Below are 20894 nucleotides of genomic sequence, written 5' to 3' on the forward strand. Positions count from 1 at the left end.
CTGCCCCTCCCCAAAATAACTTCAAAGAAGCTCTAGTTCATTCCATCAGCTTGTAAGATACCTGCCTCTACTTCCTGAGCTCTGCTGATCAGGCAGGAAGACAAAGGCTTAATGAAAACCTGTTTTCAACACCTTTCCCTTCAACACTCCTATTTGGCTTCCAAAAGCCAGGCTGGAGGATCCTGCAGAAATGCAGGGGAAATATACCAGGATGGTTCCCAAGTAGGGAGGATAAGGCAGGAAGTGTGAGGGCTCAACAGGGGTTTATTAGGGATGAATCCAGGAGAATCCAGAGGGTCCTGTAGCTTTGGGAGCTCTGCAAACTTCACTCATGTAATTGTACTTCTTTTGCCAGCCCTCCATCCTTTTCCAAAGCCCCTTTTAAGGCCTTCTCAAAATACTTTCTCTCACCTATCCCAGTGATTTCCTGCTTTAAGTTCCAACACAGTATCACCTATTCGTTTGCTTCTATACACGTACGGAGTCACAGAAACACATCTGTGCTTATTAAATACCTCCTGACTGAATTAATGTGCACGGGAGAGACAGGGCAAGTTTCTGATGCAAACTTGCCAGCAGCAGCGGACTCTAAGCCCAGCTCCCTCCCACTTGATTCTTTGACAGGTCACAGCCCCGTGACTCAGTTTCATACCTAGGCTGGCAACCATGAGGGGATCTGCTGAGGAAAGCATGACATCACAGGTGGAAAAGGACTCAAACTTGCTCTCACAGTAAAAGGAAATCCCATGAGTCTTTTATTACATCTGCTTTGGAGAGTTAGGCATTTGATGTAGCTAATGTTTCTTATAATATAATAACAAAGAAAGGAAACGGACAGGAGTGTGGCAGTGGCCAGCAGGGAGGTGGGAGGGGAGTTATCACAGATGCCTGTGAATCCAAGTCCCAGATTTTGTGCTTTGAAATTGTACCTGTTCTTCCCCTGCGGCCTTTCAACACCAGACAGTATTCCAGAGGGACGTGTCTGAAGCACACATGGTTCTCCCCACATCAGTGCCTGCAGCGCTGGGGAGGCTCACCTTGAGTCTACGGCAAGTCCTTATAATTGAGTAGGCCTAGAAGAGGGGAGCTAATGGTGAGGAGGAAGGGGCAATGATGCCGAGGGAGGCCCACGGTGAGCAACAGTGGCATCCACGTTCCCCAGGGCTGTCTGTGTGCCAGAAACCAAAGCGTCCCATTCTGGGGAAACCAGCCAAGTCTCCTTCACTTCTGAATACTGGTGAGTTTATCTTTTTTTTTTTTGGAAATAGGGTCTAACTCTACTGTCCAGGCTAGAGTGCAGTGGCATCATTATTATCATAACTCACTGCAGCCTCAAACTCCTGGGCTTAAGAGATCCTCCTGCCTCAGCCTCCAAGTAGCTGGAACTATCATTGTGTGCTACTGCACCCAACTAAGTTTCCTATTTAGTAAGAAAGGTGTGTTTCTTGCTATGTTGCTCGGGCTGTCTTCAACTCCTGGCCTCAAGCCACCCTTCTGCCTTGGCCTCCCAAAGTGCTAGGATTACAGGCATGAGCCACCATACCCAGCAAGTTTATCTTGACATAAAATTACTTAGTTCCACTTTGTCCTTTACCCCAAATTCAGGGTGTAAACGGTCATGAGCCACCAAGACTAGGTCAGTCCGTTTCAAGAGGTATTCTAAGGAAAACTAGTTTCACAAGATGCTCTGTGATGACAATGTTGCCCTAACAGGGGAAAGTGCTACCTCTTCTAAACTTTTTTGGAGATTTACATCGTATATAAACATCTTAACAGCTGTGAAGTCCAGTAAAGAGCTCCTTAACTTTGCCCAAAGCACCGCTCTCCAAACCTGTATGACCACACAGGGGCACTGAGAGGAAGGAAGCATCAAAAACACAGAAATGAAAATTTAAAAAACGAAAAAAGGCAAATGAAGCCAGGGTTTTGCTGCCTGGGGTCACTTCCCCCTCACCTGTCTGAGAAGGAAGCAGAGCGGAAAGAGATGCAAGTCAAGTGCGCCTTTGACATCAGCGAGCTCCTGCATCCGGCCACACCTAAAGCCAGAAGCATCCTCGGAGACCCAACTCTGGAAGCAATAAGTTTCTTTCTTTCGCTCAAAACTAGTTTGCTTGTGTCTTGTCATTGGACAATTCTAATTAATGGGGAGTTGCGATTTGTTTGTAAAATGACTCCAGACATGAGGCTGAGAGTCAGACAGGAAAAATGTGGAAAGCAGAATTCACTCAGGCAGTAAGGACATGAGTTGAATCTAATCAAGTGGCAGAGGAAATTAGGTACAACCTGGGATGGGGTACAAGAGTCCATTGACCCAAATCGGTCAATAAATGTTGAAAGCGGTTACAAAAACTGATTAAGATCGAGACTTGAAAGAAACCCCAGAGAATGGTTGTTTACTATGTGGTGAAATAAAATTCCAGTGAAGAGTCCTGGAGACCCTGATGACACAGCAGGAAAAACTACAAGTGTATTCAGCTAGGACTCTGGAACAATCATTCTGAAATAGGACTTGACCACTCCTAAGTCCTGGTCCTGAACCTGGCTGAGAAAAACTGTACAATGGTCCTGAGGCCACCTGAGATGATAAACCAACTGCCCCCAGTTGGGGGCATATGTTGTTAAAGTCTGAGAAAGGTTGGAAAAGATGAAAAGCGATGAAAACAAATCATAATATTAATACTTAAGATTAAAGCATTGTGACCATTGGGTTAATCTCAGTGTATTTATAATATTTAAAAGAATACACAGCCTATTACAGAATCTGACAAAATGGTCTTGTGATTTCAATTTTAAATGAGTATTAATTTTTCACTTAAGACTCGTAAGATGAAATATGTAAGAATTGGATTAAGTTCTTAAAATAGAACTGAAATGTTTAAGATAATTATCTATGATGCTTGTAACTTTATTTGATTTGCAAGAATGAAGTGCCTAGAAAGACTGTGCTTGCCTGGCAGGTCAGTCTACCCTGCCAAGACATTTGAAGAACTTAAGGAAATCAGGTGTATTAAATTTATGAATATGGTCTAAAATATTTAAGGAAATAGAATTATCCAAGTTTGCAAACAGTGCTAATTGTGCAGCTAAATTCAATCTGCTAAATATGGATCATTATAATAAAGTAATAATCGGTAACAAGTGAAAATGACCTTAATGTATACAAAAATACTTTATAGGTGAGATTTGTAAGAAAATCTATGTTTAAAAATTAGAATTTCAAAATTGAAACCTAATTAACTCTAAGAAGTTATTTGGGGGTACAAAAGAACTCTTAAAAAAGGTGACTTTTTTAAAAATATTAAAGCAGATTTCCTTCTTTGAATTTTACATGAACGACTAGAAGAATAAGGGGGAACAGCATCTTCTCTTCTCACTAGTTTTTGCCTCTCCAGTTCACCTCCATTCTGCACTGTACGACTTTAGAAAGGGCTTCAAAACGTTAATGGAGACAACATTGTATTGGATAACCTTGAGAAACAAACAGAACCACCCCAGGTCCCCCTCTTAGCAACTAAAAGGATATGGGACACGGAGCTTGGCTGGTTTCCCCATCTTTTTATTTATCTGTTTATTTCAAGATAGCATATCATAGATACACCTGATAATATTCTTTGGCTGAAATATCTAGAGAAATGGCAAGCTGGTGCTTCCATCGATTCATCAGAACAATCAACACAAAGGCATCATTTCTAGCCGCATCACAGCCATGCATCTTTTTTCTACTCAATGACATGTTCTACATTGGTCAACTACTGGTACAACTGGTGATATAAGTGACCAGACTTAAAAAATGACTTTCACCTATTTTAAGCCAATGGATAGATTAAAGGAATTCCACCAGACATTTACTATTTTTATTCAAGACTTGTAAACTCAACATTTTTAGACCCAGAGTCAGGGGCCTTGAAGTCATTTATTCCTCTCATCCAGTCAGCCAGTGCCCTCCACCTGTCAGGCACTGTGCAAGGCAGTGGTGATGCGCTGATGACCCAGAACTGTCCCTGCCCTCCCTCGACTGCAAATCCAGTGGATGTGACAGGCAAGGACATAAGCTAAGACACGCACAAAAACGTAAAATAGGGACATGAGCAAAAGGCATCAAGTGGAAACTGCACTGGCTGCAGACATCACATCTCCAGCTTCCGGAATCTCCTAAAGTCACCAACCAAGTTCCATGGCAGGAACTAGTCTGGCAGCATTCCAAGCTCAGGCTCACCAATGCTCTTTGCTGTGCTCCTCTCCCCTTCCAGGCAGGGACAAGGCAAAGGCCAGGAGCCCTCGCTGTAGCTGTAGCTTCCCCAGCACCGTGTCCTGCGAGAGTTCAGACAAGGCATTTCCTCTCCAGGCTCATCCCTCTTCTGTATAATAGGGTTGGGGGCTGAGCTAAGCTACCCAAAAGGTTCCTTGCTGCCATCTGTGAGCTTATGCTCAGAGAAAGGTCAGTACAAAGGCAAATGGGCACACTGAAGGTCCCTGATGAGGCATCAGTAAAAGCTGCTAAATGGGCAACTCCATTCCCTGATCTCTGGGCTTCTTCATTGCTGATTCACTCCTTAGATCATTAATTTCAAAAGCCCAGAGTCTTTTAAATATTTGAAACAGATGCTAGTATCTTATATACAGGAGACAATTAGCTAGCCCTGAGTAGTAAGTACCCTTTGGAGACAGAGGTGTGCTCTCCCATTTGACATAATCTCTGTGTGAGCCTTTTAATTTACATAGGCTACCTGCTTGGCCCTGCAATTTGAGTTTGCAAGCCCTGGTATACAGGCATTACCACCCAGTTCATAACAGAGAGTCTGTATTAGACCATGCTATTTATCCACAAAGAAACAGTAGGTCATCTTGTGCAATATTTACAGCTACCATCGACAGTGTTTAGCAAATAAGCCAGGCACTGTACCAGTCATGTGATACGTATTATTCCACTATCATTTTCCCCTGGATGAAAAAGAGACTTAGGACATAATAACTCCATACGGCTTTTCTGGCTCATTAGAAAGACAGCACATATAGTGGCATCTAGATCGTGGCGTAGAGATATAGTACATATAGATCAGCTTCGAATCTCTGCTAATCACCAGGATCACCCAAGAACCCCCATCTGTGGTCAGCAACCAAGGCAATCAAGAGGAGTCCCCCATGTGGCCCAATATGTAGCATTTTAACCAGAGGCAAAGCTCTTAAGGCCTCAATTGTTTGTCTACTACCTCTTAGAGAAATATAGAGGTGAAAGAAAAAGGCTCTTCAAAAAAGCAATAATAAAATCCATTCAAAAATGGAAGGGCCCATAAAACCAGAAGATCCAGTTTCAGAGCCTTACAAGAGATGCTGACATCACCGTGTCAGGAATTCAAATGCCACTCAGAGGGCTTAACGTACAATTTTAACAGCCAAAATACAAGCTATCAGCTACGAAACACACAGGTGAAAGAATCATAAATTATTTCAGCTTTGAACACTTCCTGTTTTGCCCCACTATTGTGGGAAGCAAACATTCCATAGAATTGAAAAAGGTAAACTTGACTTCTCCAGGACTCCTGAGAAACCACATTTAATTTGGATGAGTTTTTAATATCTAGGTCTTCCTGGGGATGAGGTAGTTAAAAGTAGCAAGAATCTGTAATGGTCCTGAATTAATGTGATATTATATTTACAACTTCATTTTTCATGAAGCAAATAGGCAAAATAGAATCTCAAGGTTTGAGGGATGATTAAACAGATTTTTCCACTAGGAATTACATGCTCTGGCTTTCAGCAAAAGACTTCCAGAAGAGGAATTATTGAAGGATCCAGAGGGAGGATCATTACACTTTTTAAATGAACTCCCTGTGAGATAACGTTGTTTATTCAGGGAAAAGACTTGCTAAATTATGTTGTTAAAAAATCAGATTGTGGATATATTAGTTTTTCTCTGCTCACTAATAAAACCACAGCCGGTTAGCAGAAATAAAGTACTATAATTACAGTTGTGAAAAGCAGTCTTCACAAAGCAAGAATCTTAATCCTCCTCAAACTCCAAAGATTCAGTCTGCCCTCAGGGACAGTGTGGGTCACTCCCTCCTTGCCATCCACCTCCCTCCAGGTGACTAAACTCGCCCTGCGGAGCCACCACCAGTTGCACTCAGGCCTTACCTGCTAGGTTTTCCAGTTCTGCTCCAGAATCAAGGCAGAGACCACTTCCACAGCCCCGTGGCCCGCGCCAGACAGCTGCACTCAGTTGCACAAAGCCCAGACTGGTGGAACTTGTTTTCTGGCTATTGTTCAAGACAATTGTTCCAGGGAAACGCCAGGGCCCAAGCGGAATGAGATCCTTTGGTGTGGATGAGTGAGCAAGCCCAACCATAGGCTTAGTAGTAACCCCAGGGGAAGGGAAAGGGTTTGGCTACCTACATTTCCCACCAGACAGGTATGTTAACTATTTCCTCCCCAGGAGGTTTTCTCAGGAGCATCATCTCCCCTAAGCACCACTAGGGCCTATTAAGAAAATCCACCTTCAAAGAATGTAACAGGACTCCTGCAGAGCCCTATCTTTGTTTGTCTATCAGGGGATGACAATAATACAATGGCCAACTTAATTGAAGTTTAAAGTAATGTCAGCCTCTGTGCTAACTACACTCCATGCATTATTTCAGTTAATCCTCACAACTCTATAATAAAAATAACACCCGGCACTTATTAATAGCTTACCATAGGTCAGGCCCTGTTGTTACCTAACATATTTTCTCCCAAGTACCATGAGATAAATACTATACCCATTTCAGAGATGAGGCAATTGAGCATTCCCGAAAATAGGCCCAAAGGTTATATAATTTAGGAAATGTTGAAGGCGAGATGTAGACACAGATCCAAGAGTTTGTTTATTCTTTTTACACATTTTCATGAATATCTATCTTGGTATTAGAAGGACTTCAAAGTTTTCCATACCAAGATGGGTACAGTTACCTAAAATAAAACCACAATCTACCACCTTTCTGGGTTCCAGCCTACAAAGTTTGTATTCTGATGCAAAAAGATCCAGAACCTGAGGTTAAATCAAGGAAAGGGCAGAGTTTAGACTTTAAGTCCAGAATATGTAGTCTCACCTACGACCATTAATTCCCAGAGGCTCCAGATGGAGGCAGCACAAGTTCTACAGAAAAAAGTAAAATAGATCTGTGCTTGAATCTTGGCTCTGCCCTTTTATCTTGTGAGAACACCTTCAGCTCCAGGTTTCCTCCTGTGTGATACAGTGCTTATAGTGCCCAGGTCTCATAAGCCTTTGGTCAGGACCCAATCAGCCAGCACGTGCACAGACCTGCAGGTATATGGGTGATAGATAACCAGCACATCACTGCAAGGACTGTGGGAAGAAGATCCAGGCCCACATTATGAAATGTAGGATAAAGTTTTAGTGCAAGAACTTGCTTCTTACTGCCACAAATGGACAGTGTCGTGGGGGAGAAGCAACTTCTACAGACGGTGCCAGGTGCAAGGCCAATGACTTGGGGTGGAGAGAGGGAAACACAAATTCCATAAAGCGGGTTGCAAGCGGATTTAGCAGCAATCAGAATTCCCTGGGCTTGGGTTTCACCCCAAAGCACCTTTGTCCCATTTTTGGTAACTCATTCCTCAACAAGTAGGTGGTCCCCTGAGTAAGCGTGAAATTTCTTCCTTTGGGACTTCAGGGGCTTGGTGGAGTTAGAAACCTCAGCGCTTTGGTCCAGATGCCTCAGACCCTCATTGTTACAATAGGCACCAGCGTGTCTGCTGACCTCAGCTGCACAGAGCTCGCTCTCCTCTAAGGCTCCTCCAGAGAAGGCTGCTTACACTTGGGCCCCTGCCGGCTGGCTCTTGCCAAGGATCTCAACAAACTCATCCTGGTTTTCTGCTTACCAGAGGATATGTTCCCCCTAAATATCAACAGACTTCAACACTTTATAGCTAATGAAAGTAACAATGAATACTTACACAAGGTCACAAATTTTTGTTTTGTTTTTTTTACAGTTTTGGCTGGGGCTGGGCTTGAACCCACCACCCCCGGGAGGGCAGCGCCCCAAGGTCCAATCTTTTAATAACGGTTCTAAGCATCATGCTAAGCACTTTACAGACACCGTCCCACACATGCCTATTACCCTGGTGGCACAAACTATTAATGTCCTCTTTTCATACATGTGGAAAACTGAGGTTTACACAGGCTGTGTGACCTGCCCAGGTGCCACAACTAATAAATAGAGCTGCATTTGAACCCAAGCTCTTCTTAAGCACGTTGGCTCAACATACTAAGAGGTACAGATGCTTTTACATAAATCATGGTTATATAAGAACTCAGAACTTACACCTGCTATCCAAAAATCGCAGGATGTTTTAATGCAATCAAAAGTGACTTTTATAAATACCTCTAGGAGGTGAAAGAAAAGGAGGTAGGGAACAGGCCATTGGCTGGGTGCCTTCAATCTCCCGACACCCCATAACCTCCCCCACAATCCCCTCCGCTCAGCTCCCAATACATCTTGGGCACCTGGGAACCTGAAAGCACCAAACAGAAACAAAATTGCCGCAGGGTGGCTGCCATCTCCCAAACCAATCCCACCCGCTTCTGTTTTGCAGTTTGTCAGGGGCTTGCCCTTAAGCTATCTCCTTCTGGGGCAAGAAGGAAGAGGAGAGAACTCAGGCCAAGAAACCTTCACTTAAAATCAGCTCTGCAAAGAAAGAGAAGCCCAGACCTAGCTAATCAGGCACCCCAAGCACACATGAGAACAGCTAGCACCAACAACACGCGTCAGCATTAACATGCCAGGTGGACATCTTCCGCAATAAACAATAATCTCTGCTTCTTGAAAAGCAGTCCCAGAGCTCCAGGGCACAGCCCTAGGCCAACTCCAAGGCCATGTCAGCCTTCCCCAATTCAGCTTCCACTTGAGATCAGGTCCCTCCCATCCCCACCAAAGCCAAGTACAAGCCCACCATCAGTAGCCCAGGAGCCTCAAGGAGATCAGAAGATTCCTACCCTGGTCCTACTGCCAAAGCAAGGCTGCTTCTTAATATAATCTGAGATGCTCAGACAGGCTGTGCCGTGAGCATCACGTGAAAGTTGGTGAGCCCTCCACAATAAAACATCCCTTCATCCAGCTGAACCCACATTTACAATCACATACATAACCATCCCAAGTTCATCTGCCAAGTCCCCCAAGTAAGGTAAAGTGGTGGAGTGGACCTGGATTCTAATTCCAGTTTTGCCTTTTGTAGCTTTGTGACCTTGATCAAGTTACTTAACCTCTCTTAGTTCCCACTGCCTCATCTTAAAACTGCATTGTTTTAAGATGCATTGAAATTGAATGAAACTTTGTCTGCTATTTGCTTGGTACAGAGTTAGAGGTAAAGAATATTGTTTTCTTCTCTTCTTATCTGGCTTTAAAACAGAAATATGCTTCCCCTTGGGTAGCTATAAAGGTCTTAATGAAGCAAGAAAAGTCCTCATGCTTAAATTTCCTATGCCATCTCTCCTGGAGCCTAGTTTCCAGAAAAAAAACCAATCCAGTAATTTGCCATATTAGCAAACACAACCGCAAGTTCACCGGGCTCCTTAGATTCCAAACAAAACCTCCAACTGCAAGTCATTTTAATCAGCACCCTCAGAACCACCAGCAGCCCCTGCCTGGGGCCACACTGCCTCTCCCAGTTCATGCCTCCCCACCAGGCTGCAAATCTCCTAAAAAAAATCCACAATAAGGATTTAAGACAGCTGGTTGATCAATACCCAGCTTTTCAGACTCAGCACTCTAAGTTGATAAGATGGCCTGGAAAACATTGACATAATTCAAATATCTAGGTGGACTAAGGACAGTTGAGTAACACCCCAGCTTCCTCTGAAACTATCAAGGTTAGATGGGAAGAGAAGGGAAGGTGGAGAGAGAGAAGGTGCTGCAGTTCCTGACCAGGGACCTACCACCATCACCCAGTGATTTCAGCAGCTGCACCACTAGTTGCTCTGCCTGAGTTTTTGATCCCAGCCAAAGAGTGACAAGGCAGCACTCACGCCCACCCCTTGCCCTAGAAATTTTAATAAATCATCCTACCTTGCAAGGTTCCTAGGCCAGAGCATTTCTGTACATTGTGGTCCTGGGAGAACAGCGGACAAAGAAGCTGAAATCAATCTCACAGGATGGCAAGTCCTTCAGCCAGCCGGGCCAGCCCAGGATGGGCCAGGGAATCCTGGCACTTCAGCAACTCTACTACTAAAGGACTAGCTAACAGGGGATCACCATTCCCCAGCCCAGGAAAGAAATACGATCCCCAACAAAATTAACCTCTAAAGTGCTGAAGGAGGGAGAGGTCAGGCCTGAGTGCCAGTATCAAGTCAGCTGTGAAAAGTTTCAGCAAAGCAAAAGCTAACACCAAACTCTGAAACCCATTACCGTAAAGCACTGAATGGAAGGGCCCTCCCAGGGGAGTTTGTAACAGCAGGTCAGGCGGAAGAAAATCTAAAAGTGACCAAAATAAATCCTCACAGACTGTACTAATACATTGTAGAAAGTCTTTTCTAAGTGTTACTTTTAATGACCCAGAAAACATTGACCATAACGTTTCTTAGCTCATTCCACAGAAGTCTGAATGCAAAGCATTTGATGAAAATGATTTCACCTACAGGGAGAACTTCCGTGCCTAGAAAGGAAATGATACCTGTTTGTACAGTTAATGATGACATACATTATTTCCGGTGATGTCAGGTTTGATGCAGTGCCAACTTAAACACGCATTAATGCCTCAGGCTACTTATTTCAAAGGAAAAACAATCTCAGGAGCTACATTAGGCATTATGGTACAGAAGCAGGAAGGGGAGGTGGGACTGAGAGTGAGTCCCAGTTCTGGCAAGGGCAGGGGTTGCACCAACTAATCCCTATTAAAACCTGTAATCAAGGAACTCAGAAGGAACTATGTAAACAGATGCTATGAACAATGAACAACTGTCTTACTGCTGAGAAGCCAAAAGCAAAATTACGTGATAGCCACAAGCTTTTATTTCAAAATGAAGGCTCAAGATGCTCTCCCAACCCCTTTTCTCTCTCCTCAAATCCTACCAGTTGGTTGCTGGCAGCTTTCAAAGACTTTCCCTGAGAAAGGCTCTCCCCCAGGCCTGGGAGGCCTCGCCAGTGGGATAGGGTAGGGGAAGGGGGGGTTGTGTCCCTGGCGGGTGGCTAGGAAAGGAAGCAATAGCTGGCTATGAGGGAGGTCTCCATGTGGTCAGCCTTTGCTCAGCAAACAGAAGATTTTCAAAGGGGAATGAAGAGCCATTCTGCCCCCACCCAAAAGGGAAGGAATAAAAGGTCTCCTCAAAGAAGAAAGGAGGGTCTGGTGGGGCTTCCCAGGTGAATGAAAATGCAAACCAGTCTAGGAGCGGAGATTGTGATCTTGAAGGAGTCCCAGCCAAAGTTAATCATTCACATCTCATCCCTCAAGGCCCTCTTGGCTTGAAAGATTGCTGGGGTGTCTGCAGTGGGGTGAGGTGGGCAGAGGTAGGCAGAGGGTGCTTTGAGGGGATGGGGTGTAGTTTATATTTATTAAGACAAAAAAGGCGGGGGTGGGGGGGGTGGGGGGACCTAAGCTCTGGCTGACAAAGATGCTTCAAACGACTCCTTATCTACTGTGCTGTCCCTGGAGCTGACTTTATCTTTTACAACATGACTTTTTTGAGAATCTGGCCAATCTCTGGGTTAATTTGGTAGTAAACACCACTGCACTCCGACCAGCTGTAATTTGGGAATGGGAGGATGACTGTGTATGGAAGACTTGTGCACATATACACACATACTAAATATTTCCCACTGTTTCCTACAATTGTTCGTTGCTCTAAGCAAATAAAATAGGTAAAAATCCTGATGAGCACTAAGGTAAACTAGAGATGGTATCTATCCATTCGTTTATTCCTTCATTCAACTAACATTTTATAGAGCATCTGCTATGTGGCAAGCACTGTTTTAAGTGCTGAGGACACAGTAGTCAAGGAAACAAGACAAAAAAATCCCTACTGTAATGGAAGATATCTGTTAGTGTTAGAACTATAAAATAGAACGAGAAAAAAAGTAAATTATACAGTATGTTGGCAATATATGCTAGGGAGAACAAAATAATGTAAAGAAGAAAATGTGATTTGTCAAGAGGAAGTTCTGAAATTTTACATGGGGTGGTTTTGAAGGCCTGAGGGAAGAAGAGTTTTATTACAAATCTGAAAAAGTACGGGACTGGTTATGTGACTACCTGGGGGTAAAAGACTTCTAAGAGACAGCACGGTCAGAGCAAAGCCCCTGGGACAGAATAAAACTGGCAGTTCATTCAAAAAATGAATGGCTGGAATGGAGTGAGTGGTGATCACAAGTGGGCTTAAGAGAAAGCCAGGCCAGAGGGCCTGGGGGGAATGGAGAGAGGAGAGGGCCTGGTAGAGCCTGGCAAGTCATGGTAAGCACCTTGGCTCTAGTGAGAGAGGATACGCCATAAAAAGTTCATTTAAATCTCCTACAATGCTACAAATATAATTTTAATTACACACAATTTTTACAAGGGTGAGTTTATTGCACAAGACAAAGGGCTTTAAGGGGGTCCTCGTCAGCTTCTGTGGTTGCCAGTAACAATCACACCTTTAATATCAAAAGCTCTAAATTCTTTGCACCTTCAGGTTACATTTAGTCAGTGTTTTCCAGTGTCATAAAAGATACAGATCAGTATGAATCAGTAAGAGCCATCCAGGCAACAGGAAGAGAAAGAGGAGGTAGGTCAAGCAGCTCTATGACAGCAGGTGCCCTTTGCTCTTGTCAAAGAGCCAAGCTTCCCTCAGCATTTTTGACTGTTGCTCCTGAACAGGCCAAATTCCAAAGACTTTTGAGAACTCTTAACATTTTTGTTCATAGTCACAATGTTATCAATGATGTTAACTTAGACATTTCTTTAAAACGAAAAGTAGTTGACAACTTCTAGCCAGGGATCAGAGAGAGTACTAGACAACTTTATTCTGAGAATATAGTATACAATTAGACAAAACAGAAAACCACTGAAATAAACCTAATAAGATGTTCACTTTTTTTTTTTTTTTGACAGAGTCTTATTTTGTTGCCCTCAGTAGAGTGCCCTGCATCACAACTCACAGGAGCCTCCAACTCTTGGGCTGAAGTGATTCTCTTGCCTCAGCCTCCAGAGTAGCTGGGACTACAGGTGCCTGCCACAATGCTGGGCTATTTTAGGGACAGGGTCTCGCATTTTTTATTTAAGACAGAGTCTCATTATGTCAACCTCGGTAAAGTGCTGTAACGTCACAGCTCACAGCAACCTCTGACTCTTGGACTTAAGTAATTCTGTTGCCTCAGTCTCCCAAATTGCTGGGACTATAGGCTCCCACCACAATGCCTGGCTATTTTTGTTGTTGTTGTTGCAGTTGTCATTGTTGTTTAGCAGGCCCAGACCGGCCTTGAACCCACCAGCCTCAGTGTATGCGGCCAGTACCCTACCCACTGAGCTATGGGCACTGCCAGGGTGTCACTATTGATCAGGCTAGTCTCAAACCTGTGAGCTCAAGCAATCCACCCACTGTGGCCTCCAGAATGCTAGGATTACAGGCGTGAGCCACTGTACCCAGGCATGTTCACTTGTTTTTTTTCTTATTATTATTAAATCACAGCTGTGTACATTAATGAGATTATGGGGCACCATACACTGGTTTTATAGACCGTTTGACACATTTTCATCACACTGGTTAACATAGCCTTCCTGGCATTTTCTTAGTTATTGTGTTAAGACATTTACATTCTACATTTACTAAGTTTCGCATATACCCTTGTAAGATGCACCACAGGTGTAATCCCATCAATCACTCTCCCTCCACCCGCTTCCCCCCTCCCACCCCTCCCTTTCCCCCTTCCCCCTATTCTTAGGTTATAACTGGGTTTTAGCTTTCATGTGAAAGCCATAAATTAGTTTCATAGTAGGGCTGAGTACATTGGATACTTTTTCTTACATTCTTGAGATACATTACTAAGAAGAATATGTTCCAGCTCCATCCATGTAAACATGAAAGAGGTAAAGTCTCCATCTTTCTTTAAGGCTGCATAATATTCCCTGGCGTACATATACCACTATTTATTAATCCATTCGTGGATCAATGGCATTTAGGGTTTTTCCATGACTTACCAATTATGAATTGGGCTGCAATAAACATTCTGGTACCAATATCTTTGTTATAATGTGATTTTTGGTCTTCTGGGTGTATACCTAGTAGAGGAATTATAGGATTGAATGGCTGGTCTATTTTTAGATCTCCAAGTGTTCTCCAAACATCTTTCCAAAAGGAATGTATTAATTTGCATTCCCACCAGCAGTGTAGAAGTGTTCCCTTTTCTCCACATCCACGCCAACATCTCTGGTCTTGGGATTTTGTGATATGGGCTAATCTTACTGGAATTAGATGATATCTCAAAGTAGTTTTGATTTGTATTTCTCTGATGATTAAAGATGATCAGCATTTTTCATATGTCTGTAGGCCATGAGCCTGTCTTCTATAGAGAAGTTTCTCTTCAAGTCCCTTGCCCAGCCTGCGAGGGGATCACTTGTTCTTTTCTTGCTTATACGTTAGAGTTCTCTGTGGATTCTGGTTATTAAACCTTTGTCGGAGACTAACTTGCAAATGTCTTCTCCCATTCTAAGGGCTGTCTGCTTGCTTTACTTACTGCGTTCTTGGCTGTGCAGAAGCTTTTTAGTTTGATCAGGTCCCAGTAGTGTATTTTTGAAGCTACTTCAATTGCCGGGGGGGGGGGGTGTCCTCCTTATAAAATACTTGCCCAGACCGATTACTTCAAGGGTTTTCACTGCACTCTCTTCCAGTATTTTTATAGTTTCATGTCTTAAGTTTATATCTTTAATCCAGTGAGAGTCTATCTTAGTTAATGGTGAAAGGTGTGGGTCTAGTTTCAGTCTTCTACAGGTTGCCAGCCAGTTCACCCAGCACCATTTGTAAAATAGGGAATCTTTTCCCCACTGAATGTTTTTAATTGGCTTGTCAAAAATCAAATAACAGTAAGTAGCTGGATTCACCTCTTGGTTCTCTATTCTGTTCCAGACATCTATTTCTCTGTTTTTGTGGCAGTACCATGCTATTTTGATCACTATTGATTTATAGTATAGTCTGAGGTCTGGTAGTGTGATTCTTCCTGTTTTGTTTTTATTTCTGAGTAATGTCTTGGCTATTCGAGGTTTTTTTCTGATTCCATATAAAACGAAGTATTATTTTTTCAAAATCTTTAAAGTATGACAGTGGAGCTTTAATAGGGATTGCATTAAAATTGTATATTGCTTTGGGTAGTATGGACATTTTAACAATGTTGATTCTTCCCAGCCATGAGCATGGTATGTTTCTCCATTTGTTAACATTTTCAGCTATTTCTTTTCTTAGAGTTTCATAGTTCTCTTTATAGAGATCTTTCACATCCTTTGTTAGATAAACTCCCAAATATTTCATCTTCTTTGGCACTACTGTGAATGGAATAGAGTCCTTAACTGTTTTTTCAGTTTCACTATTATTGGTATATATAAAGGCTACCGATTTATGAATGTTGATTTTGTAACCTGAGACGCTGCTGTATTCCTTTATCGCTTCTAAGAGTTTTGTAGTAGAATCCCTGGTGTTTTCCAGATATACGATCATATCATCTGCAAAGAGTGAAAGTTTGATCTCTTCTGACCTTATATGGATAGCCTTTTCTTCCCTAATTACTGTGGCTAAAACTTCCATTACAATGTTAAAGAGCAGTGGAGACAATGGACAGCCTTGTCTGGTTCCCGATCTCAGTGGAAATGATTTCAATTTAACTCCATTCAATATGATATTGCCTGTGGGTTTGCTGTAGATGGCCTCTATCAGTTTAAGAAATGTCCCTTCTATACCAATTTCCTTAAGTGTTCTGATCATGAAGGGATGCTGGATATTATCAAAAGCTTTTTCTGCATCAATTGAGAGAATCATATGGTCTTTGTTTTTTAATTTGTTTCTGTGCTGAATTATACTTACAGATTTACGTATATTGAACCAGCCTTGAGACCCTGGGATAAAACCGACTTGGTCGTTATGTGTAATTTGTTTGATGTGTTGCTGGATTCTGTTTGTTAGGATCTTGTTGAATATTTTTGCATCTATATTTATTAGTGATATTGGTCTATAATTTTCTTTTCTTGTTGGGTCTTTTCCTGGTTTGGGGATCAGGGTGATGTTTGCTTCATAGAACGTGTTGGGTAGTCTTCCTTCTTTTTCTACATTTTGGAACAGGCTGAGTAATATAGGTACTAACTCCTCTTTAAAGGTTTGGTAGAATTCTGACGTGAAGCCATCTGGTCCCGGGCTTTTCTTTTTAGGGAGTTTTTGTATGGTTGATGCTATTTCTGAACTTGATATGGGCCTATTCAACGTTTCCACTTGATTCTGGCTAAGTCTTGGAAGGTGAAGTGCTTCCAAGTATTGGTCAATTTCCTTCAGATTTTCATATTTCAGAGAATAAAGTGTCTTGTAATATTCATTAAGGATTTTTTTAATTTCTGAAGAGTCTGTTGTTATTTTGTCTTTTTTGTTTCTGATTGATGAGATTAGAGATTTTACTCTTTTATTCCTGGTTAGGTTAGCCAAAGGTTTATCTATTTTATTGACCTTTTCAAAAAACCAACTTTTTGATTTATTGCTCTGTTGTATAATTCTTTGTTTTCAATTTCATTTAATTCTGCTCTAATTTTGGTTATTTCTTTTCTTCTGGAATATTCTTCCTTTTCCAGTTGCTTGAGATGTCCCATTAAGTTGTTAACTTTCTCTCTTTCCGTTCTCTTGAGGAAGGCTTGTAGTGCTATAAATTTCCCTCTGAGGACTGTCTTTGCAGTATCCCAGAGGTTCTGGTAATTCGTGTCTTCATTGTCGTTTTGTTCCAAAAATTTGGCAATTTCCTTCTTAATCTCATCTCTGACCCAGCTATCATTCAGCATAAGGTTATTTAACTTCCATGTTTTTGTATGAGTATGCAGATTCCTGTTGTTACTGAGCTCAACTTTTATTCCATGGTGGTCCAAGAAGATGCAAGGATTAATTTATTCCTATAAATTTACTCAGGTTGGACTTGTGACCTAAGATGTGATCAATTTTGGAGTATGTTCCGTGGGCTGAGAAGAAGTATGTGTATTCAGTTTTGTTGGGATGAAACGTTCTGTAGATGTCTGCTAAATCCAAATGTTGGATGGTTAGGTTAAAATCTAGAATTTCTTTGCTCAGCTTCTTATTGGAGGATCGGTCCAACAATGCCAAAGGAGTGTTGAAATCTCCAACTATTATGGAGCTGAAGGAAATCAGGTTGCTCATGTCTGTCAGAGTTTCTCTTATAAATTTGAGCATTCTGGTTGGTTGCATAGATATTAATAATTGAAATCTCATCATATTGAGATTCAGTTACATCTGCCTTAACAAATATGAAGTGACCATTCTTATCCTTCCTTACTTTTGTTGGTTTAAAGCCTATTGTATCTGCAAATAAAATTGCAACACCTGCTTTTTTCTGATTACAATTTGCCTGAAATATGGATGACCATCCTTTCACCCTGAGTCTATATTTGTCTTTTAAGGTAATATATGACTCTTGTATACAGCAAATATCTGGCCTGAGTTTTTGTATCCAGTCAGCTAACCTGTGCCTCTTTAGAAGACAGGCTAAGCTGTTCACATTAATGAAGAATATTGATAAGTCTGGTAAAATTTTGGGTATCGAGTTTTTTGAAAGTCCAGTGGACATTTTTAATCCTTTTGCCACTGTGTAAGTTGGAGTTTGATCAAAAGTTTCTGAGTGAGTTTACTTGTATGGTAGAGGATTGGGCTGGTCATTATGGAGGATAGGTCTGAGTATATCCTAAAGAGCTGGTTTGGTTATAGCAAATTTCTTCAACATATAAATGTCATTAAAGTATTTAATTTTTCCATCATAAATGAAACACAGTTTAGCTGGATCCAGGATCCAGGGCTGAAAGTTATTTTGCTTTAGGAGATTAAAAGCCAATGACCCTGACTGGAAAAGTTTCAGCAGAGATCTGCAGTTATTCTAATATTCTTCCCTTTGTAGGTAATGGATTTCTTATGTCTGGCTGCTTTCAGAATTTTCTCCTTCATATTACCTTTAGTGAAGTTAATTATGATATGCCTGGGGGATGTCTTATACGGATTGAGTTATGCTGGGGTTCTGAAACTGTCTGCTATCTGAATTTCAGAATCTCTTGGCATGTCTGGAAAATTCTTTTTCATAATTTCATGGAGAAGCGCCTCTGTGCCTTGCGAGGCCACTTCATCACTTTCAGGGATTCCAATGAGGTGGATATTAACTTTCTTCAAATTATCCCAGAGCTATCTGAGAGAATGATCCATTTTTGCTCTCCATTTCTCTTCCTCTTTGAGAGTTTGGGAGCATTCAAAGGCTTTGTCTGTTATTGAGGGATTCTACTGTATTTTTCAGATCTTTGAGGGCTACAAATTCTTGCTTCAGTGCATCAAAATCTTTGCTGGTTTTTGTCTTTAAATTCGTTATATTCTTGAGGCAACTTTTGAATTTCTCCTCAAATTTCTAATTCTGGGTTTTGAATTGCTGCTTGAATTTCTAATTCCAAATTTTTCTCCATTTTATTAATCTTGTTTGCAATCCAAATTCTGAATTCGATTTCTAACATCTCGGCCAGCTGTTTATGAATAGGATCTTCAGTTACATCTGCCATATCTTTCCTTGGTGGGGGTTGATCTATTCTGGTTATTCATGTTACCAGAGTTTTTCTGCTGATTTCGCCCCATGATTGTTTTACACCATTTGACTTTTCCCCTGGAGCTTTGTTGAGGACCCGTACAGTGCTATGGCCTTAGAAACTGGGGACCTGTTTGGTGTGGTGGGGTTAAGTGGTTCTATCTTGTTTCAGCTGGTCTCTGTTTGACCCTAATGAAACAGTTACTCTGGGTTGAAGTCTCAGCTGTGGAGAAATATCAGCAATTAAGTCACCCTGCCCCCCACAGGCAACAATTGGAAAAGGAAAATCAAACCTTCCTACAACCACACACCCAGGGCACCACGTGAATAGTCCTCAGGCGAGTGGCTCAGTTCAAAAGGTCTAAATCAATTGTCTTAGTCAGCACCTGTCTCAGGTGGGAGAGTTTAAAAGGTCTCTGGCAACTGGATCGCAGGGGTCTGGTGACTACTCTGATATGGCTTGCTCCAGTGCTCCGTGGAGTCAGGAGGATCCACCCAGAAAATAGATCAGTCTGGGAAGGTTGATGCCTCCTTCCCCACCTTGCACCTCTGTCACACCCAGTCACTGATAGTCCCACAGGGCTTTGACCCAGTTGCCTGTAGTGAACAGATACTCCAGGGGTTTGCACCTGCCTCAATCACAAGGAAATCTATTTCTGCTCAGCCAGGCCACTGTGCTCTGCTTCTATCTACCAGGGAGAGGTGAGGACTGACAACCTCGGGCGCTTGATGGAGGCTGGGGGGTGTTCACTCAGTTCCAGCTCCACCCCCTGATTGATGTTACTGACATAACAGAACAGAACTTTGAGGGAATTTGTTTCTGTCCCTGCTAAATTCCCCTGCAGAAGAGAAGCTGTTTTGAGTTCCCAGAGTCTGCACCTCAGGCCCTGTCTTTGCTCCTGCAGGTTTGTGTTTGGTTACCTGTCAGTTCTAGCCTCCTGTCTTCTGTTGTCTATAGGCTGATGATCCCCTGAGGGCCGGGTGCGTCTTAGGCTCAGTAAAGTGGTCCTCTGGGTCAGCCCCGCTCTAGGAACGTCCTGGCTCTGCACATGTGTTTCTAGTCCCCACGCTCCACGCATGCCAGTACCGCCTCAGGCAAACCCTTTACTCACAGGGCCTATGTTTCCATCCCAGATCTGTTCATGGTGGTTGCCACGTGAGCAGATGCCCGGCCTCCTCTGGTTGCCCAGGGAGACAGGGGGTGTGGCTTCAGAATATCCAGGAGTGAGTTCTATTGTTGCCAAAAGACAGCTGCTGCACTGCACCTTGGGGCATCGCCACTCCGGTGTGGTTCCCTCTCAGCTGACCATCCTCTCCTCACGCCCGTGCCCCAGAGTCAGCACTGAACAGCTGCAGTTTAGGCCCTGTCCAGACCCCTTGAAAAATCACCCAAGAATCTGGAGTCCTGGGGGACAGGCCTCCAGACCTCAGAGTGAGAGTGGAGGGGAGTGCTGGGAGCTCAGAGTTGCAGGTAGAGAATATATACAGTTTTATACACTTTAATGCCTGGCAGTAGAAGGCCATGCCACCCTAGTAGGGGAGGTAGGTCCAGTTTTTAGAGGGTCTCTCCCGTGGAGTGTAGTGGGAGGATCTTTGAACTCTGCTTGTTTGTTTGTGGGGCACTCTGAGCCATTCTCATGGGGGAGGGGACTTTTGTTTGTATCCTTGGGGTCGCAGTTGGCCTCAGCGGGGTTGATGTGCATTCTTCAACCTTCTCTCTTTGTGCAGCTCTAATCCACCAGGTTACTTCATGTTCACTTATTTTTAATGAACAATAAACAGTAGTGAAGAGGCTTTGCTCCTTCTCCAACCTAATCTGTTTTCCCACTTTACTGACTTTTCCTCACTGGCTGGAAAATATATCTCTCATCTCATCTCCTTTGACCCTGTGCTCATATTCCCTCCATGATCCTGCCAGTGTCTGCTGCATCTTACAGCAAAACATCTCAGAGGAGCTCTCTGCATGTCTCGTGTCCTCAGGAACTCTTCAACCTACCAGTCAAAACTTTGGTCGCCAAGACTCTTCTGAGACCTGTTTCCCCCAAGAACATCAATGGCTTCTTTCTTGCCAAAGCCAATGGTCAGGTCAACTTTTTGTCTTGAATTTTCAGCAGCTGGGTC

General features: G+C 42.8%; 1 protein-coding gene across 5 annotated transcripts in view; it reads right to left on the minus strand.

The window, feature by feature from the left end:
• The window catches only part of NAV2 (neuron navigator 2), a 434895-nt gene that overhangs the window by 80236 nt on the left and 333765 nt on the right, over positions 1-20894 (minus strand). The window contains exon 1 of one of the 5 annotated variants that reach the window (XM_053560434.1): positions 10059-10287. The exons of the other annotated variants lie outside the window; for them this stretch is intronic. Coding sequence (XP_053416409.1) covers positions 10059-10084 — 26 coding nt within the window. The 5' untranslated portion in view covers positions 10085-10287. Of the gene's footprint in view, positions 1-10058; positions 10288-20894 lie in introns of those variants that run through there. 5 annotated transcript variants of the gene reach the window in all.

The sequence above is a fragment of the Nycticebus coucang genome, chromosome 14 (genome assembly GCF_027406575.1).
Source record: "Nycticebus coucang isolate mNycCou1 chromosome 14, mNycCou1.pri, whole genome shotgun sequence".
Classification (NCBI taxonomy): domain Eukaryota; kingdom Metazoa; phylum Chordata; class Mammalia; order Primates; family Lorisidae; genus Nycticebus; species Nycticebus coucang.